Source organism: Dermacentor silvarum, chromosome 2, assembly GCF_013339745.2.
Source record: "Dermacentor silvarum isolate Dsil-2018 chromosome 2, BIME_Dsil_1.4, whole genome shotgun sequence".
NCBI lineage: Eukaryota > Metazoa > Arthropoda > Arachnida > Ixodida > Ixodidae > Dermacentor > Dermacentor silvarum.
The window spans coordinates 173,749,669-173,770,896 of NC_051155.1; the positions used below are offsets into that span (position 1 = coordinate 173,749,669).

Genomic DNA, 21,228 nt, shown 5'->3' on the forward strand with positions numbered 1-21,228 from the left:
CTTCGATTCAGTGTAGTTAGTCACACGCGACTGGTGGGGTGGAGGCCACAGTTAGGGAAAGTGGCCTAAGACTGCTTGCGTGATTAATATATAAAATGTGTGTTGAAGGGCCTCCTTCATTAGCCTGAACTCCAACGCTATGCGCGCAATGCTGCTATCAGCCTCGTTACCTGTTACACCGATGTGTATAAGTAACAACTGGAGAACTATAAGAAACACTGAAAGTGATTTCGACATATTTCACATCATTTTTTAAAATTGTGTATCCTAAAAGAAAGAAAAAAAAATAATGCAAATACAACACCTTAACGTAGAGATAAATAGATGCATCGTGATTCCATGAGCTACGTAACTGACAAACCTGAAGGTATAATTCATTCAAAGTTGTACTTTCTTTTATACGTGAACTTTGCAAATTCCTTATCGGTAAATAGCCGCCGCGGTGGCATAGCGGATAGGGTGTAGCGCTGCTAAGCACGAGGTCGTGGAATAAAATCCCGACCGCGGCGGCCGCATTTCGATGGGGGACAAATGCAGAACGCTTGTGTCTCGTGCAGTGGGGGCACGATAAAGATCCCTAATGGTCAAAATTATTCCGGAGTCCCCCACTACAGCGTGCCTCATAACGAAAACGTGGCTTTGACACGCAAAACTCAAGAATTAAATTCTTATCCGGAAATAGTTGGTGTACGTTGTAGCAGGGAAATATGTTTTAATTGTCTGCTGTTTAGTCGTCTTATAGATGTATCTTAAAAAATTGTGATATCTGTTTCCGCTCCAAAGCTTACAGCATGTTTTCCATGGATTTGTACAAAGAGGTCCCGGTGGAACTACCCCTTGTCTACACCTGTCGCTAGAACACCAGACAAATTAACGCTTTCAGGGAGTTCACGTCTTATGTTTCCCAACCAGTTAGTTCCTCTCTTGCCACAGCCAGTAATGAACACGCTTTCGAACAGAATTCTTCTCGCGTCTGGTGGTGCAACGGAACTGAAATCCTACTCATTGACGTTGACGAACACGGCCACATCAGCAAATGTTCAACGGCAATTACTTGCTCTCGCGCACTGAGGTAAGTAATCCTGTAGAGAATATGTGAAACAAAAAGTATAGATATTAGCAATTGCAGTGGTGTATCTAGCATAGATCTGCAGGTGTTCTGGTATACCAAGTTGACAGTGTAGAATACTGCTCTTACAGACTGGTTATCATAATAATACCCCTTTATTTTTATTCTTAACACGAAAAATAAAACTGTTGCAGATAGTGTATATCTCGTGTTACAGCTGGATTACTTGGTGGCAAACGCCAGTTGCGCGAAAAATTGCAAATAGACATTCAGCAAATCCCCAGAATCTCTCAAGTCAACTGACCGATATACTTTTTCTTTATTTAGTACTTACTGCAGACCCATGGTCGAAGCAGGGTACGAATAAATATCCAAGAACATAAAAAGAGGACCACAAAAAGTATTTACTAACACGTTAGAAAACAACAAAGCGATATGTTATGATGCGCATTCTAAGCAGTTCCAATCGTTAATAGTGCTTGGGATTAAACCAAAGCATATGGTAAAATCTACATAAATGAAGCCTGGCTGTGATGAAGTGACAAGTAAAGTTCAATATTTTTGATATATGCTAACAGTACGTGCAGCGAGGCACACTGCCCTCTTAGAAAAGAAGGTACTGAAAAGGTAGTTCCGGGTGTACTTACTAAATTACCACCCATTACGACCCCTGGGCTAGTACGTTGGGCTGGGTTAATACGAATATTGCATTTCTAAATCCAAGTGTCTTAATTTGCGAATAAATGCTGCTGTACGGGTAGCAGGAGCTTGGTCAAGTTGCGATAAATCCGATTTTTCTTCTGCCACCTTTTTTCGCTTATATTGATTGCATAAGGCGAAAATAAAGATTGTTCGATTATTTAAAAAAGCTTTAGTAGCTGTTTGCTGTCATTGATAATTCAGACTAATAGTAAGTGTTGCCTTGATTAAGCAGTCCGTAGGTTTCTCTTAATGAAAGGAAATACCACCGTCACCTGTAGTAATTATGTTGTCTAGTGACGGTCGTAATGCGATGCTTAGATAAACTATTACCCATTATGTGTTATTAAAGGGTCCCTGAAACGGTTCGGATAAATTTTGTAGACTCGTAGGGTACAGCTACAGTAAAACATTCGCGTCACAATTTAAGTAAAGCGTCTCATATTAGGAGAGCTATGGACGATTAGAAGTTACCCTCCTGCAGCCTGACACGACCTTTTTTTTTCTAAGAGTGAGTCGTTCCGCTTATTTGCCCTTAGAAACGCCCCTCATAGGCTGCGCTGCAAGAGACTGATATCTTGCGTAGACTATTGCAAGTGCAAGCGCCTCAACAATTCACAAAACATGACACACAGGTGGCATTTTTGTCTGCTTCCAGTCTTCCTCGCCGTGCCAAACGGATGATGGAAGCTACATCTACACTCAAGGCTCCATGCATGACGTGGCTCGGGACATTATTTCTAAGCGGGTAAGCACATGACGTAAAAAAAAAGCAAATGTCCGCGTCAACTATTTTGGCTGGTAGTCAAAAAAAAAAAAAAAGTGCAATGCATGTTTACGGGAACTATGTGTGCGCTCATTGGAAAAATAGAGGGTGGCACAATAGAGGCGTCTATTACTGCCTCCTGTGGAGATGGGTTTGCATTATAGGCTCACCCTACGAGCGACGGTCAGGAAAGGGCACGACGCTCCTCCACTCCGCAACGCACAAGTGCGCTACGGCAGGGTTCGTCTACTCTCCGACACGGTACAGAGAAGGCTCCGGAGTCAGTTCGCCAACGGACACGGGTTTATTCACCCAGGATAGAGCACAGTGCGACAGACACGGCGCTTACGGGCAAAGGCTCACCGCAAGACTGATTGAGTATGCGCGCCCGCTGCGCTAGGCCTAACCGGGTAGCGGTCCACCAAGCGCGAGAGCGAGGAGTCGAGAGAGCAAGGTACCACGTGACCAACTCGTTGCAGGACTGTGAGCACCTGCTGCGGCGAGGAAGCGCTCAGCAGAAGAGGGCTGAGAGGGCGCCTTGGGCCGCCACTCGGGAGGCCAATTAGGGCGCGTCCCGGTGACGTGTTCTCGCGCGGCAAGTCAATCCCGGGAGGGAGAAGCACGGTTTGAGCGGGAAATTAGCTGCGGCTCGCTAGCCGTGTCCGCCATGTTCCTGTTACGGCGGCGGTTCCCGGAGATCGAGCTAAGCACAACGCGTGAGCTGGGGGAGGAGGCGCCATAATATCAGGAGGAGGTGCAATAAGATCAACTCCAAAGAGAGTGGCTCAAATATCTTTCGGGCGTTAAATGTTAAAATGTTAAATGTTAAAATATTGCCAGAGTCCTTCGATATCACTTAGGACTTTATTACTTGACCCCAAGTTTATTCTAAACGCTCTAATATTTACTGATAGGTATAATCGTGAATATTGGCCCAAGACTATATTTTTGTGCTTGTTGAGATCACTACATCATTTCTTTCACAAGTACTGGAAAGCTCCACCTTTTGTTCTGAATTTTAATTTCTAGCAGGTTTAGTATTATTGACTCGTTAAACTCTGCACGATATTGTATGGTTTACTATACAGGTCAGTGTTTTTTTTACAGACCATGACGACTGCAAGCCCACTAACAATCTTGAAAGAATATGATTCCCCAATTTCTTTGAAAAATATTTTACAAGTTTCTGTAATTGCTAATGAACACAAAATTAAGTTTATTTCATTGACCAACTTCAAGATGATCATATTTCAAAGCATGCAGAGCCCGATGCGTTCTTTGTCTGCGACCTGCGGGAAATAGGCAAGAAGGTCCAGCTCTGGAAAGAATGTCTGCCACGGGTCGTGCCTTTTTACGGTGAGCTACTTTGTCTTTATTGCAGCGAAGCTGTTAGCCTCTAGTTGATCGGGATTTTTCGCGGCATCGTCCTAACGGGGGAAAAAAAAAGCTTCAGCGATTGAAACGAAAGGTGCATACATTATTTAGTATCACGCATACTAAAGAATACATCATAGCATTCGTTTCAATAAAGAACAAGCACAAAACAAGCATCCAAACCACATAGCAAATAAGACGCTCCAAGCACGTAGCGCTTCCGGCATCCGCTTCCCGGTAAAGATTATTAACGCGACAGCGTTAAGGGCGCCGTGTCGCAGAAAATCCGGCGCCGGCGTGGATGTCGGCGTCCCGTGGCGGAAAAAATAATCCCCAACCACCCCGATCTCGCAGGCCCTCCACGTGGCGCAAGGTGTTAGCGAAGAACAAAATAATCCCGAACCAACCCTACCGCGCAGGCCCTCCATGTGGTGCACGGTTTTGGTGAACAAAAATTGAATTTCACACAGCGAAATCCGTCAGGAAAACGGTAAAGTACGATTAAACCAGATCCTACAGACATGGTGGCGGCGGATTGTAATTTGAATGTACGAGAAAACATAATTCTGTTACGAGGAAACTCAAACACAAACCCCTTTTTTCTAGCATTTCTACCACAACACGTAGCGCTTGGGTAATTTACTTGCCAAAATGATATCCAGATGGCTCTCGCATCCCCGGCAGGTCAAATTGGGGCTTCGCCTGCCTAATGTGTTTTGGACACGCGCGCGTCGGGGCAATAGCAAACAATTATTAAAATAATAAAAAAGGTACTAGAGCGTTCACATTTTAATATAAGACGACTTATATTGCGCCTGAAAAAACGTCTTCTCAGCAACGCATTTCTGTTCTGAAAGTGAAGCAGACTTTAGGGGTATCGGTGTAAGCTTGGTCTCTGTAAGCTGGCTTTCCCACGTTCTGTGTTGCAGTGAAGCCCATTGAAACAAAAATGCGATGCGAACGGGGCCCGATAGCGCTATCGCGTTCCACTCTTAAAGGCGAAGCAGAAGCGTCCTCCAATTTTCGTTGTGCAAGCTGCCACGGTGACGGCAGCTTGCGACGTGAGAAGTGACATCACTAGACTTTCATATATACAAGAACCAGCCTAGAAACTGATTTTATTGTTGCAGCACCACTATGGGTAGGCAACGCATAGTTAGGACTCTCGAGGAGCAGCGCGAATACTAGGAGCGGCAAAGGCAATAGAAACGGCAATACGACCAGCGGTGGTGTGTTGCCGCTGGTCGTATTGCCGGGGAAGTCTAGCACAAGGGAGGTCCGCACGTCCACATTCTCCGGTGCCTGAATAATGCACAGGAGTAGAAATTAAGCAGTAAAGCATTGTATACCCCCCACCAGTGTTGTAGTGGTGGGTTTCAAGAGCTTCGCTGGATAGCCACTTCTGTACGGCCGCGATATCGAGTCATTTTTTACAGCGAAGCTGCTAGCCTCTAGTTGGTCTACATTTTGCGTGTCCGCGTTCATTAGCAAAAAATGTGGGCCGATCCAAGAGGATGTGCAATACCGGGCCGAACACGGCGGAAGTGAAGCGGGCTTCAAGCTTTAATCAAAGTGAAGCGAAAAGTACATACATTCTTTGGAATCTCACATACAACATAAAGAACAGCATTCGTTTGAATAGAAAAAAGAAGCACAAAAGAAGCGTCCGAACCACATATTTGATCACTAGCTAACGAGAAATTGATACGGGCTTCCCATGGCTTATGGGTTTCAATATCGGGATTCTGTACTAGAGGTCCTGCGTTCGAATTCTCCCGTCGAACATTTTTAATAATGCTCATTTATTCATTACATGGTACTTTGTTGAAAATGACGTGTTTACAAACTCACGAAGCCGTTTGAAGCCAGAAGGAGGAAGTTTAGGCAAATCCATGTACTTCCCATAATTCCCATGCTGGCTGAATCGCCCCGATTGCATCTCGCGTATACACTCGCGTTGCAGCACTGCTATGGGTAGGCCACGCAGACTTAGGGCCGCAAAGCGATTACCACTACCATTACTCTAAAGGTGCTGAAGGCAAGCATGCGAGGGCGATCCGAGGAGGATGTTGACTTTATGCGCGCCATCTTCCTGCGCGCACAATGTTAGAAGTCTTGTAAACAAATTAGAGTGGCCCCACCATCGGGCTAGAGGAAGAGGGCGCGCGTATCCTCTGGCAGCCCACCTGCCCGGCCGTGGCTGCCTGTGACGGCCGCGCGGCCATCGCCGTACACGGAGTACACGCGATTGCCAGGGCGTGGTGCAAGGTCAAATGGCTGGTGGGTTCATGCGCGCTCTCTTTCTACACGCACATATGTTTAGCTGGAGATCGTAATCAGAGTTTGGGAGGCGGGGCACAACTGAAATTGTGAAGCGTGTGGTAGTACAAAATGTGCGCTTAGGGACGAGCACATGCGCTCTCAGCTGCTTGCGCTGCTTATTGTACTAGCGTTGTCAGAGCGAGTGCTTGCATCGTCGAGTGAGATCTCTTCAGATTTGTCTGTGCGTGAGTATTACCATGCCTGTTCAGCTACTAAGCGAAGGTTTAGGGCAATCGATACGGCCTACAGAAATACCCACCTTATTTCCTGTAGTTGTCTAATACTTCGCAATCGCTATCAATACTTCGCCTTTTGGGCGAAACCGCGGCATTTCTTTTCTTAGCTCTGGAAGCCTAAGATCTGCAAAAGAGAGGCTCCATGTACTGCGTAAAGATGGTAAATGATCTTTCTTGCACTATGTGGGTGGGCAGACCACTTAGGGGAGGCAAGAAATATGGCGCAATCTGTGACCTTTATGCTTTCGGTGGTCTGTCTAGAAACAGACCCTCGAACCTTTGTTAATTCTTGTGGTTTTCTTAGAATTGCGGCATTGTATCAAGCAATGTTTCCTTATCACTTGCAATGTAGCAACCTACAATAAATAAGCGGGATTCCACAATTTCTGATAAAGGCAAAATGCTGAAATTTCAAGAAGTCCGCTTTTTCTCATTTTCAAAGCAGCCAGTCTCCTGGCCAGCAGGTACGACGTTGTAGGTCTTGCTTACTGTGTCAGAAGTTCCATCTGCAGGGCATAAAAGGCCAGAAGCAAGCAAATCAACGCGAGCACTCCAGTGAAAAGCAATGTAAAGGCGCCATAGTGAAGCCGGGGAGGATTTCCTATGCAGGCGGAGAAAAAAAAATTGGAGTGGGGCTTTTGGCGTAGGTGTGACATAGTTCTCTGCTCGAATGTGGAAGAAGGCTGGAGGGATAGGGAGGGGGGGGGGGGGGCAGAGATATATTCGTTTCAGTAAGCGCAGTGTACCCATGTTTCCTCGTTCAAATTCATCTGCAGCTATCAAGTCCTGTCGAGACCCTGTGGTATTGAACGCCCTCAACAATCTAGGCGTCAACTTCGACTGCGCCAACAAGGTATGCAAGAACGAGAATGACGACCCTCCCATTCGTTTAATTGCGAGTACACTTGGCAGGAATGGCAGGAAGCGCAAGCGCGGAAATAATTATTCCATTTGATTCTTTACCAAACTGAGCTAAAAGGAAGAGTGATAGTTTGTTAAGAGGTCTTGAATTAAAAAGGCAATTACCTAATTTTATTTTGTTAATCGATCTATTATTTATCACTTCATAACTATTAGTTATCACAATGACACCGGGAAGAGGTTTCCTCAAAAATATTGTCTATTAATACTTGCTACACTCTACTTACAAATATTTTAATGTTCTTACCTGATAAAAATCGTATTTATATGTGCGGATACGTAATGAAGTTTGTAAATTGCAACATTTATTCCAGACAGCATTAGAAAAGTAAAACGTGGATGAAGAGAGTGGTCTAGGTGGCGTTCCTCTTTTTTTAATTCTTTCGCTTTTGCTTTACTGAGCACTGCTAAATAACAAAATTCATGAGCATTGTGACGAAACATACAGTGCATAACTAGCGGCACTGCATGTGCTGAGACATTCCTTTCCATGTAAGGCTGAGCTAGCCGATGACCGATAAGCACAACATTCAAGTTCTACGTGCAATCGCTTCACTTGTGACAGCTAGTACTTTCATAGTTTGTGGCATCACATAATTTAAGTTGGTCTAATTTGTTTACTTTTTGCTTCTGTTGCCATCTAAAGACCGCTTGAGATAGATAATCTCTAGCCTTCAACTTCTGGCATAATGAAAAAGCATTCTTCAAAGCGAATAGAGTGCACGACACTCATGGTCACAGTTTGCTACAGCTGTTTTCGTTTATATCTACGTGCCACGCCTGTTATATACTATGAGGCACACGTTGGAACAAACGATCCCGGTAAACGCCGCAAGGGCGCCGAGAAGCTAAACCGCTAAAAACACGTGCGCCACGGTGTCAGCGTTGTCCTCTAGAGCAAAACACCACCCGCAAAGAAGAAAAAAAAACTGCCAAATTATAAGTTCTACCGTCAATAACCTAAAATTCTGCTTGTCACTCAAGAACGATCACGAGTTTTCACTTTAGATATTCGTTTATCATCTGTAGTAGAATATTTTTGCGCTTCAATAAATATCATTGCAATTGTTATCTGCTTCATTTTCATTTCAACATACAAGTACTACAGAACAGAACCATGACGAAGGCAATGTATGAGGCTGGTACAACACATATCAAGCTACATTTAAGTATTCTGTGCCGCTTCTATCACAATGGCCCACACCGATTCTTGAGGACTGGCCGAGAATGGGAACATACCCAGTGGCCCAAACCGAATGGCTGAATGAAAGAAAATCAAGTAAATCAAAGAATGCGCTGAACATAATGCGCTATTTACTTGGGATGCCACTGCGCTTTAGAGACACCTTTAGCCGACCATGTATCTTCAGCTTTGAGGCAGAAATTTTCTTCATATGCACAACAGAGGTGCGCTTACTGTCACTGCATCGTCAGTCAGTGTACAGGAGTTATATATTAGCACTTTTGCTAGTATCGGCATTCAGCGCACAACTACCCTACGCATCATCAATATTATCAGCCTATATTAATGTCCACTGCAGGACGAAGGCCTCTCCCTGCGATCTCCAATTATACCCCTGTCTTGCGCTAGCTGATTCCAACTTGCGCCTGCAAATTTCCTAACTTCATCACCCCACATACTCTTTCTAGCTTCACACGTCATCGCCACAATATTTAGTCAGGTGATGGTAAATCTTTCAATAAGGTCGAAATTTTAAGCACCTAGCAGGCCAGATGCTCCATATTCCGGCCGACCTCTCTACTTTTTCACATGAATAAACTACTTCTTCTTCTTCTTAAGCACCAGAGAAAGGTTTTGAGACAACGATGTTTCTGTTAGTATTCTTCATCTCACTGAAAATCTTAGCAACTGAAGTACAACGCTATTCCATTCGGTGAATAGTGCTTTATCCTCTCAAGTTGTCATGACGTTTATGAGCTCAGAAACCGTGTGCTTCCTGTAAACATTTTGCGTGCATATTGCCACATGCTATATCGTCGCCGCGGGTATGTGCCCGGCCATGGAAACGACGCTGAAGTAGCGCGCGGGTAGAAAAACAGAGACGACAACGACGTTGCGTTTGCTGCTCATATAAAGTGCTTGTATACGTGCTGTACGCCTGCTTCCACGTCTCCTGCGAGGTCGTGACAATATTCTTAAAAGTGAAAATCTCCTTATGTTTAATGAATGGGGCTATATTATTTGAATGCATTCGAGCGATCGATATACGTTGTTCATGTTGTGTAGGAAGCTCATTTTCTTGTTCTGAGGCAGTTCGCCCTAGTAAAGTTATATTTGCATATCCCCATTTGAATCTATTTCAGCCTGAATTGAGCGCTGTTCTGAACATGGGCGTTTCTCCAGATCGCATAGTGCTCGCCAGCGCAGTCAAGTGCTCGTGGGACATTGAATTCGCTCTAAAACATAACGTCACCCTCATGACATTTGATTCAGTTGAAGAACTCTCCAAGGTCGAAGACAAAAACACGAGGTGAGTGAATAGCTCGCCAAACAAGCCCATCTGGCGTCGCATGTCACACGCACACACACACACACAAAAAAAAAAAGGAAAGATGCTACGCAGCTGCACAGCTTTCCCGTTAACGGATGCTTTGAAGCTCAGCCTAAACAGGGCCCTATGAGTGAAGCAGTTTTGTAAGCATTCTATCTGCGATTTGTTGCTGCGGAAGTAGTTGACTTACTACCACGTACTTCTATCACCTTCACGAGTAGTGGGTTCCATGGGCCACCTCGCAAAAAAGAAATGCGTGTATCTCAAATATCTTTTCGTGAATACCAAACTAAGCTTGCCGCTGGCTCTTCGCATTGGTATTTTTTTCCGAGAATGAAAACATTTAAGCGCGATAATGCAAAACAGCGACAGAGAGTTGTCGGGATCTACGAACGTCATATGCTGTAGCAATGGTCCTATGATAATCAAAACAATTAGCTGGAAACAATTATTTATATTTATCCAATCCGTTCAAGGATTTCCGCTTCGGCGGCCAGTGAATTACGGTGGGGATGTAGGGAAATTTTCGTGCAAAGTTACCTCCTTTGATGGTCCTATAGGTCACCGCAACAGTATAGGGTGTTCCCAGCACCTGAATAAACATTCGTTGCTTTGTTGTTTATTCGCGCTGAAATGTTTCTATTCTGGAGAAAAAAAATTAGCACAGCTCGCACTATATATAGTGGTGGAAGGCTAAAGAAACAGCGAAGCTTATCGTCACGTAGCTGGTTCTGGTCTTACGGGTTAGGATTTTCTGGAATTTATTGATTATTCATCGATTAATAATTACCTATATATGCGCTATTGATTGGCTATCGCAAGGTATTAGCCGCGTATTTGAGCTAGGCTAAGCACTACCAAGTCATCCCCAGATTTCGACGGAATTTATTGATTATTGATTAATTATTGATTAGCTATTGATTCGCTATCGATTGGCTATCGCAAGGTGAAGTGAGGCGCAAGAGCACAGTGACGTCATCGCCAGGCTAGTTTTTGCAAACGCTACGCGGGGAAACGACAAGCTTAAATAGCTCCGCTGTTAAAAATGACCGATGCGAAGCGCCAGCATCAAAGATAGGGCTGGGTTGGCAAAGTTTCTTTCATGTAACCCCCATTCTATAGGAATATGGAGCCCGACCTCCACTTAAAACCCAACTAAGCCGACCCCCCTCCGCCGAGTGGCTGACTCGGGCCGCAACCACCGCCTAAGAGTATCTGGCCACTTACATCGAATTGGCGGGGATACGAATGACCAACGAGTCTCTGCATGCGCTGGCAACTTAATCATTACAAAACATCATTATACAACAATTTCTATTCTCTCCGGATTGATATACATCTAGCGCTTGTTTATTTGCATGGTAGAGCACTTTCACGGCAGATCCGTGTTTAACAAAACGAAATCTACCTTCGAAAACCAGGGATCGGCAAACTGGCGGATTTGTGACGGCCCGATAAAAAAAATGAGGCTGCGACGTATCATTAAGGCCAATAATGTCGGTGACAGTGCTCAGCGAGGGTAAGTGGTGTGGGGAGTACAGCCGAGCTAATTTGCTAGATAGCATTGTTATATTTAGTAAATGAACTTTAGGAGCTCCAGCTCTGCCTTTGTGTGCAGCATCGCACATACAGGGGACAGTTATGAGCATCATAATTTAACACTCACTTCTACACTGGTTTCCCTGACTGAGCGCAAACTGTCAAATGCAATTTTCTATGAGTTCGTTTATTTCTCAGTCGCTTACAACGTTAAGGCACTTAAGCAGTCAGATTTTGGCACATACTGGGCAAAATAGCTTTAATCCGACACAATGCACGTTTTTCATGTACTACAGGCTGCTGCTCAGAATCTTTGCTGACGAGACGGGATCGTACCATACGTTCAACAACAAATTTGGCTGCTCATTCTATGATGCGAAGCGAATTCTGCAAGAAGCCCGGACGAGAGGGTGCAATGTTGTCGGTGTATCGTAAGTATCGTTATTTAGGATGGCACCGATATGTGCCATACTTCGACAATACGAAGATGTGAGTTTATTTAGTTGTATTTGTAGACTGCATAACAACATTTTAGATATTTTATTTAAGAACTATGGCAGACGCATCTTCTCTGTATAAGGAGATGACTTGAATGTATGCCACACTGCCACATCACATGATAGCGGTCATTCTGTGAGGCCGTACTTTCACCACTTAGGCGACTTGCGACCCCGACGAACGTTGCCTGTATCCTTGCTGCGATAGTTTTTTTGCCGCATCGGTGGCCTAATTAAGCTTTCCGGACAGGGAGCCGTCCTATGGGATGACGGCGGGCACACCACCTCTGGCGTCGAGCTCGGCTCTTCACAATTAGGCTCTTCACACTTGGGCACCTATATACTGTATACTGTTGGACTCTGCCCGTCGTGCTAGAAGTATGTCTGTGCTCCTGCTTCTGCCAAAGCGCGCCCATGGACTCCGTCAGCGACTTTACCGTTGTGGAAGGTAAAGGATTGACGAGGAAACACCGCAGGTTGAAAAAGACGTGAGCTGAGCCAGTTGCCGCAGGACTGCATCCTCTGGCTCACACGATTGGCAATGGGCCTCTCGACCTCTCGAAGTATTGGAATTGTATACACGGGCAGATCATCAATGCCTACATAAAAAAAGTGCTAACTGGTGGGGTAAATGATGTCAGGTACAATACCAGGAAGAACATCGTAACAATTGGGGTAACGAATTAAGCAGCCCAAGAAAAAAAAAAAGAAAGGTCGAAACTCTCTTAAGGGGAATTATCGTTATTATACTGGCTCCCCATATGTGCGTTTGCGAGCTAAACGTCCTCGCTACTCTTCTCCGTTAGATTAGAGTAGCGCTGCCTATCCCTGGCTGTTCTGGCGCATGACTTAGAAGTACACCTTCGTTGGTCAAGGCATGTCCGAGGTCAGGAGCAGCTGTGGGGAGTGGCGCCCGGTGTCCACTCATTGAACCAATGAGCGCGCGCCTCCGCGTGCGCATTCTCGCGCATCTGGAAATCCGCTCGTTTATTATGCATGATAATCGGACTAGGACCACAGTCATCTCTGACTGCGTCATTCACATTAGCCAGAAATTTGGAAGAGCTGTTGTCTTGTTCAATCGCGACAATTGATTTCCATCGCCTTGGCCGCTCAACGATTTCGAGGAACATACCCAACTTGTTTACGGCAAGGTGGGCAATGTGAGGCATCCGGTACACCCTTGCGTGCCCTGAGCACTGCAGTGTCGCAAGTGTTTAAAGTTGGGACATGTTTGCTCTGTCTTCACTGGCCGTGAAAGGCAGCCATGAGGAATCTTTGTGTATGATCGAGGCAACGAAGGAAGGAAGAAAGGAAAGAGTGGAGAAGGAAAGGCAGGGAGGTTAACCAGTTCAGCACAACCAGCTTGCTACCCTACACATGGGAGCGGAATGACGGGGAATGAAAGATGGGGAGGAGAGAGAGAGAGAGAGAGCACACCAAATGCTCAAAATGCGATGGCCCCCATGAGGCAAACATTGTCCTATGATAAAAAAGGAAATTGCAGCACTACAACACTTGAGTGCAAGTAGTTTCACAAACAAGGAGGTGGCAGCCTCAATGTGCAAGCGGATGAAGTGTTCATGTCGTCAGCAAAATCAAGATCAAAACAAGAGCGCCCTGGCTTACTTACAATGGTCCAGCAGGAGTTGGTTAGCAGGATCGATGCTTTAGCTTTGGCACAACTCCACTACCGCCTATGGAAACACATGTAAAATGCAGCAAGGCTTTTTTTTAGATAATCCATTGGCTTTGTTGCATTTAAGAGAGAAAGTTATATTCTATACTGAAGGCGAAATTTTCATCTAGGGCGTGAATTTTAAAGCGAAGCTTGCTTTGCCTTTTCCTTCGACTTTTGCAGTGCTGCTGCCTGTGGCGGCTTCTTCTGCTGCTACTGTCGTTGTTGTTATCTGGCACACCGCGTCGGCGTTGGATCAGAGGGAGGAGCGCGGCAGAGAGGAAAAGCGACGCGAGAAACTCGTTTGGAGCTTTCCATCGCGCCGCCACAATAGACAGTTTTAGTTTAACGTTAGCGTAATAGCGGGGTTAAGGGAAATAGCGTTACCGTTCCGCAAACGAACTTTCCAGAAAGAGAGTTTTAGTATAGCGTGATAGCGTAGTGTACGTGCGGGACGCTATTCCATTACGCTTGGAATTTCGCATACATAGGGCACCTAAGTCTATGTGTGTGTGCGTCTGGAAAGTGCGAGAGGCAGCGCAATGGAAGCCAGGAGCGCGTTGTATTTTTACTTGCCATGTCCGCCGATCTGCAGCGAAACAGACAAGCAGTACAAGCTGTCTACCATAGCCTCCGAAATGTTCCATCTTAGAGGCCATACGCCGTCGTCGCGCCTATCTCCCAACTTTACCGACAGGTGGCACTCGCATCCCAGAGAAAATTTCTCTCGTTAGGCTTAAGCGCGTTCGAAACGAGAAGTGATTTCGAAAATTTCTCAAGATTAGCCATAACTCTCTCGTCGAAGCGGCATGAGACTAAGCAAAAGCCGTTTACGCAGTCATTTGCTACGAACGAAGTGAATTCTACAAAAACAACGCCAAATTCAGTTCGAAGCGGGCGACCGGGACCGCCGCCATGTTTTACATACACTACGTAAACACGCTAACACGGTAACGTTAACTCTGAGAAATAGCGTGCGCACGGTAAACGGTATGGGTGGTTTAGCGTTCTGCGCATGCGCAGTCCGATCCCGCTATTGCGGTACGCCCGCTATTCCGGTAACCACGCTAAACTAAAACTGTCTAATACCTTCTAGACTGTTGCCATTATCCGTGAGCCCTACGCGAAAGCATTGCAGAAGTGGCAGCGCTTACATTTGTACTAACGCGCAACAGTGCAACGGGGAGGTAGTTAGAATTGTAGAGAATTAGAGGTAGGGAGATGAGGCAGAGAATGGGCTGAACGGGAAGAACCGACGCATTCACAAAATGAGTAAATAACAGCCTTGCCACTCTTCGCTAGTGGCAGCTCGCACACATGGAGGGGGAGGGGGATAGTACGGGATAGAGAAAAGGCGACGTCAGAAAGCAAGGAAACGCTACTATAATAGCCACGGCAGCAGTTGCTGACAAACTGGACACATTTAAACTGAAGGTACGGTGCGCTACGTAAATCCTCATAATTTATTTAAGTTTAACACTTCTGCCATCATGCGACCTTACATTTGAGGCAACGGCAGTGATAATCTTCTCTCAGGCTTTGAAAAATGGCGCACAACAACGCATCGAACAAACATGCCTTGCTGTGTGTTATGTCTACTACGTAGACAAGCTCAAGCGGTACACGGAAGGTAACGTTTAACATCAACTCAGCACTATCATATTGTAGCACTCTTCAATGAAGCACACTAAACAAACTGGTTTATTGTGGGCGAACTTGTGCCCAGAGACTTAACACTAAAACACATTCACACAATTGACAAGCAGAGTTAACAGGAACGCGTTCCACAGTCAACCACGTCCGAAGATTGAGCACACGCGCAGCCGCGTTCGCGTGCACGAGAGCCGCGTTCGCGCCACGCGCAAGGCGTTGCTGGCGCTCTTCCAACGGCGGTGCGATGAGACGCCTGGAAGGATACTTCGCGCGGAGAGATCTCTGCGGCATTACTCCCCCTCCGAAAACGCATCGCCCCGATGCGCGCGAAAGAAATTTCATATGCAGAAGTGTTTTCATTGTCTGTCGAAGTACGGCTTCATGCGGACTACATGTACGACCTCTGCAAGGTTGTGGCGCTTTGATAGCTTTTGTCCATGAGGAATGACTTCGTAGTTCAGGTCACCTACTCGGCGAATAACTTCGTAAGGACCGAAGTATCGGCGAAGGAGTTTTTCGGATAGGCCGCGACGACGCACTGGTGTCCATACCCACACTTTATCGCCTGGCTGGTACTGTACTTCTCTGTGACGCAGGTTGTAGTAGCTGGCGTCCCTACGTTGTTGCTGGCGTATACGGAACCGTGCCAACTGCCGGGCTTCTTTCTTCAGCTCGTTGTAGGAAGTCGTCCACGTCGTATGGGTTGTTAGTGTCGTCAGCATCTACTGGTAACATAGCATCCAGTGTGGTTGTGACTATGCGGCCATAGACCAGTTGAAATGGAGTGACCTGAGTTGTTTCTTGAACAGCCGTATTATAGGCGAAAGTAGCGTAGGGCAAAATTGCGTCCCATGTCTTATGTTCGAGATCGACATACATGGACAGCATGTCGGCCAGGGTTCGGTTTAGACGTTCCGTCAGGCCGTTTGTTTGGGGATGGTATGCAGTGCTTTTCCTGTGACTGGTGTGCGTCATCTTCATCAAGCACTGCATCAACTCTGCTGTGAAGGCTGCTCCTCGATCCGTAATCACGACCATTGGTGCACCATGTCGCAGGACTATGTTATAAACGAAGAACTTCGCAACTTCAACTGCCGTTCCTCGTTCAAGGCAGCCAGTTTCAGCATATCGTGATAAATAGTCTGTCGCTACTACGATCCATCTCTTCCCTGTAGATGACATTGGGAACGGTCCAAGCAGATCCATTCCAACTTGCTGAAATGGAGTCTTCGGTGGGTCTATGGGTTGGAGAAAACCGGCCGGTTTGACGGGTGGTGTTTTGCGCCTTTGACATTCTCGGCATGTCTTCACGTAATGCTGCACCGACGCTAATAACTTAGGCCAGAAGTATCTGAGTCGAATTCTGGTGAACGTCCGGCTGACACCTAAGTGACCCGACGATGGTTCGTCATGGCAAGCTTCCAAAATTTCCTGTCGCATGGCTGATGGCACGACGAGTAAGAATTTTTCCTGATTGTGTTCAAAGTTCCTCTTGTAGAGCGCATTATCTCTGAGGCAAAATGACGATAAACCTCCATAAACATACGCGGAACTTGAATGTCGTGTCCTTCGAGGTGCTTGACCAGCGGTAGAAGTTCTGTGTCGGCCCGCTGATGCTCAGCGATTTCCGAAGCTGTTATCACAGTAAGGAATGGGAAATCTTCTTGTTCAGAAGGAGTAGAGTCCACTGGTGAGCGGGACAAGCAGTCAGCAGTCGTGATGTTTTTTCCCAGACCTGTATACAAGCCGTAATGTCGAACTCTTGGAGCCTGAGACTCCACCTCGCAAGTCGTCCGGATGGGTCTTTTAGGCTTGCCAGCCAGCAAAGGGAATGATGATCGCTGACTGCACGGAACGGCCTGCCGTAGAGGTATGGTCGGAACTTGCTGATAGCCCATATGACAGCCAAACATTCCTTTTCTGTCGCAGAGTAGTTTGTTTCAGCTTTCGAGAGGGTACGGCTAGCATATGCTATGACTTTCTCTTCCCCGTTTTGCCATTGAACTAGAACGGCGCCGAGACCAAGATTGCTTGCGTCGGTATGGACTTCTGTGTCCGCCGTCTCGTCGAAGTGGGCCAGGATCGGTGGGGCTTGTAATCGTTCCTTTAATTCATTGAAGGCAACCTCTTGTTCTGCATGCCACATGAAGGGTGCGTCTTCTTTAGTAAGTCTCGTGAGAGGTTCGGCAATTTTGGAGAAGTTTTCTACAAATCGCCTGTAATAAGCGCATAGTCCCAAAAATCGCCGGATTGCCTTCTTGTCTGTCGGCTTCGGAAATCGCGCAACGGCAACAGTCTTGTCGGGATCTGGGCCAACACCTTGTGCGCTGATTACGTGACCCAGAAAACGAAGTTCTTGGAATCCAAACTGACATTTTTCAGGTTTAATGGTCAGGCCTGCGGAGCGGATAGCTTGGAGCACTAAACGTAGCCTCTGCATATGCTGGTCGAACGTTACAGAAAATAATAGCACGTCATCTAGGTAAACTAAGCACGACTGCCATTTGAGACCCGAGAGGACACTGTCCATCATGCGCTGGAATGTCGCCGGCGCATAACAGAGGCCGAATGGAAGTGCTTTGAACTCGTACAGGCCGTCTGGGGTAACGAAAGCAGTCTTTTCGCGGTCTCTTTCGTCCACTTCAATTTGCCAATACCCGCTCTTGAGGTCTAATGAAGAGAAAAATTTTGCATGTCGTAGCCGATCCAAGGTGTCATCAATGCGTGGGCAAGGGACACACATCACGCTTGGTCACGCTGTTCAATTTCCTGTAATCAACACAGAATCTCAGTGTATTGCCTTTTTTTCTCACAAGGACTACGGGTGACGCCCACGGGCTGTTCGATGGCTGAATGACATCGTCCTTAAGCATCTCTTGCACCTGACTCTTTATGATCTCTCGTTCAACCGGTGATACTCGGTACGGGTGTTGGTACACTGGTCTGGTTTGTTCGTCTGTTATTATACGGGTGTTTAACAATCGGTGTGCGCCGTACCTTTGACGAAGTGGAGAAACATTCTGCGAAGTCATTTATCAGCTCTTCCATCAATTCTTTCTGGGTTGGCGACAGACTTGGGTTGATTGCAACTGACGTTATGGCGTCATGCGTGGTTTGTGCAGCAGGCGGCGTAGATGCTAAGCTACATACATCTGTGACTGCAGTAACGCTGTGTAGAAAGGCGATGGCTGTGTTCTTTGCGACATGTTGAAATTCACTTCCGAAATTCGTCAGCAATACATCAGCACACCCATCGCGTAGCTGAACAATTCCCCGTGCTATACAAATACTTTTCTTCAACAGTAGCTCGATGTTGGCATCCGCTATACCTTCCGAGTCGTCGAATGCTTCACTTCTTACGCGAACCAGCATGCTGCATCGTGGTGGCACGGTTACGTCATCGTCAGTAATCCGCAAGGCAACGTGCTCTGGCTCCTCTGACTTTTGCATATCTATAGCCTGCTTCGTAGAAAAGGACACACTAGAATTCTGCAGGTTGATTATGGCACCGTTTGCTAGAAGAAAGTCCATCCCGAGTATTACATCCTTCGAACATTCCGGTAATACAACAAAGTCAGCGACGTAAGCAAAACCTCGAATTCCAATTCTCGCTGTGCATCTACCCAGGGGTGTAATGAGGTGCCCTGCCCACCAGCTGTACGTATCTGGGGTCCACCCCACTGCATCAAAACCTTTTTTAGCTTCTTCGCTAGTTCATAACTTATCACCGAATAATCCGCCCCGGTATCAATTAACGCATTCAGCTCGTACCCATCAATCAGCAAAGGCAAGTCCGAAGCTATTTTCTCATTGCTGCACTTCTTTTCCTGGAACCAGTCGTCGATGTCACCCTGGTACCGCGATGGAGGATCTTCGCATGTCCGATTGTTAGCGGCCCCGCCTCCACAGGTCGCTCCCTTCAGTTTTCCGGCTTCGGGCTAGGTGAACGATGCGTAGTCGTACTTGAAGAGGCACGCGGGCTTGGTGATCGGTAACGCATAGGGTATGGCGACCGAGATTCATGATGGCGAGGTGTGCTAAAACTCTGCCGCGTACACAAGTACTCCTCGATGTCAGATGGTCTTTCGCCGTTTCGGGGGCATGGTGCATTCATAGAAAATCCCCTAAGACCGGCTTGCCGGTACGGGCAAAATCGGTACAGATGACAAGCCTCTCCGCAGTGAAAACACAGGGGCCTACGGTTGGCGTCACGCCACACGTCACTTTTCCTGGGCCTTGTCTCAGCCATACGGGGCGCATTGTGCGCTATCGGCACGTAGTTACTTGACCTCGCGATGGGTGCACTGTGAACGATGGACGCACTGTGAACGATCGGTGCACTTTCAACGATTGGTGCACTGTGAACGGCGGGTCGCCTGAGCATCTCGGAGTACGTTGGCGTCGGTCGTGCTGGTGCTGGCTCAGATTGTGGTTCCCGTATGGCTTGTCTCACTTCGCTTCTGACGATGTCGACGATAGACGGTTCCGGTGGAACTTCGTGAGACTGCATCTTGCGTAGCTCTTCCCTGACTACAGACCTGACGAGTTCCCGCAGTGTGTGTAGATTGTTGTCAGTACACGCAGAAAAGACATTTGCGGACGCGCAGCTTAAGTCGCGGTTGTATTGCCGGGCTCGCTGCTGAAGCGTCATTTCAATCGTCGTTGCTTCCGATCGAAACTCGGCAACGGTGCGTGGCGGATTGCGAACGAGACCCGCGAAAAGCTCTTGCTTCACCCCATGCATGAGATGGCGCACCTTTTTGTCTTCACTCATGTTGGGGTCAGCGCGCTTGAAAAGGCGGGACATGTCCTCTATGTACATGGCTACGCTTTCATTCGTGCGCTGATTCCGTGCCCGAAGAGCAGTTTCTGCCTTCTCCCTGCGATCGTTGCTACCATACGTAGCCAGCAGCTGCTGCCGAAACTCTTCCCAAGACGACAGAGAAGCCTCGTGGTTTTCGAACCACGTTCGCGCCGAGTCTTCTAAAGCAAAATACACATGGCGCAGCTTGCGTTCTTCACTCCATTCGTTAGACCTTGCCACTCTCTCAAAATGGTCCAACCAGTCCTCGGCGTCTTCGAACGAGTCGCCGTGGAAGGCCTGTGGTGTGATAGGTTGACTCACTATGAGCTGTGCCGGTGTAGTGACTTGGCTGGTCATGGTAGCGCGGTCAGTTGGCTCCCTTGCCGCGAAGAGAAGAGGTCCGAATTCTGGCGAATCCCCTCGAAGACGACGGCTGGTCCGTTGGTGCACTGGCGTCAGTTCCAAGGGTTCCAATCGCCGAGGATCAGGACTAAGCTCTCTTCGGTGTGTGGGGCTCGAAATCATACCCCGCACCTCCACCAGATATGTAGCACTCTTCAATGAAGCACACTAAGAAACTGGTTTATTGTGGGCGAACTTGTGCCCAGAGACTTAACACTAAAACACATTCACACAATTGACAAGCAGAGTTAACAGGAACGCGTTCCACAGTCAACCACGTCCGAAGATTGAGCACACGCGCAGCCGCGTTCGCGTGCACGAGAGCCGCGTTCGCGCCACGCGCAAGGCGTTGCTGGCGCTCTTCCAACGGCGGTGCGATGAGACGCCTGGAAGGATACTTCGCGCGGAGAGACCTCTGCGGCAATATATCGTGTTAAAGAAACGACCACGACGGCATCATGTCATTCATACCATCTTTGCCATGACAAGCATGGCATGTCATTGATGTCATGACATGAGATGCGCATGCATGTCTAGTGATTCATGGCGCACATAACATGTCATGCAGTCTCTGTTATTATTGCGATTGCAATTATATGGACACTTCAACCGGATTTCTGCCGTCGCTGTCGTCGTCGCCGTCGCCGTCGCCGTGAGATCCCCTATAGATAAAATCTTCGCCGCGCGCCGTATGCCCGAGCGGAAGCGTGCGGGGACGCGCGCTATCACGGAGAGCGAACGCACTCAATCACCCA

At 47.1% G+C, this 21,228-nt stretch overlaps 1 protein-coding gene across 1 annotated transcript in view; it reads left to right on the forward strand.

The window, feature by feature from the left end:
- Positions 1–946: 946 nt before the first annotated feature.
- Positions 947–21,228, forward strand: part of LOC119442139 (ornithine decarboxylase-like) — a 47,174-nt gene continuing 26,892 nt past the window's right edge. Inside the window, exons 1-6 of the mRNA XM_037706891.2 lie at positions 947–1,072; positions 2,427–2,516; positions 3,791–3,890; positions 7,243–7,319; positions 9,713–9,879; positions 11,736–11,870. Coding sequence (XP_037562819.1) covers positions 1,037–1,072; positions 2,427–2,516; positions 3,791–3,890; positions 7,243–7,319; positions 9,713–9,879; positions 11,736–11,870 — 605 coding nt within the window. The 5' untranslated portion in view covers positions 947–1,036. The remainder of the gene's footprint in view (positions 1,073–2,426; positions 2,517–3,790; positions 3,891–7,242; positions 7,320–9,712; positions 9,880–11,735; positions 11,871–21,228) is intronic.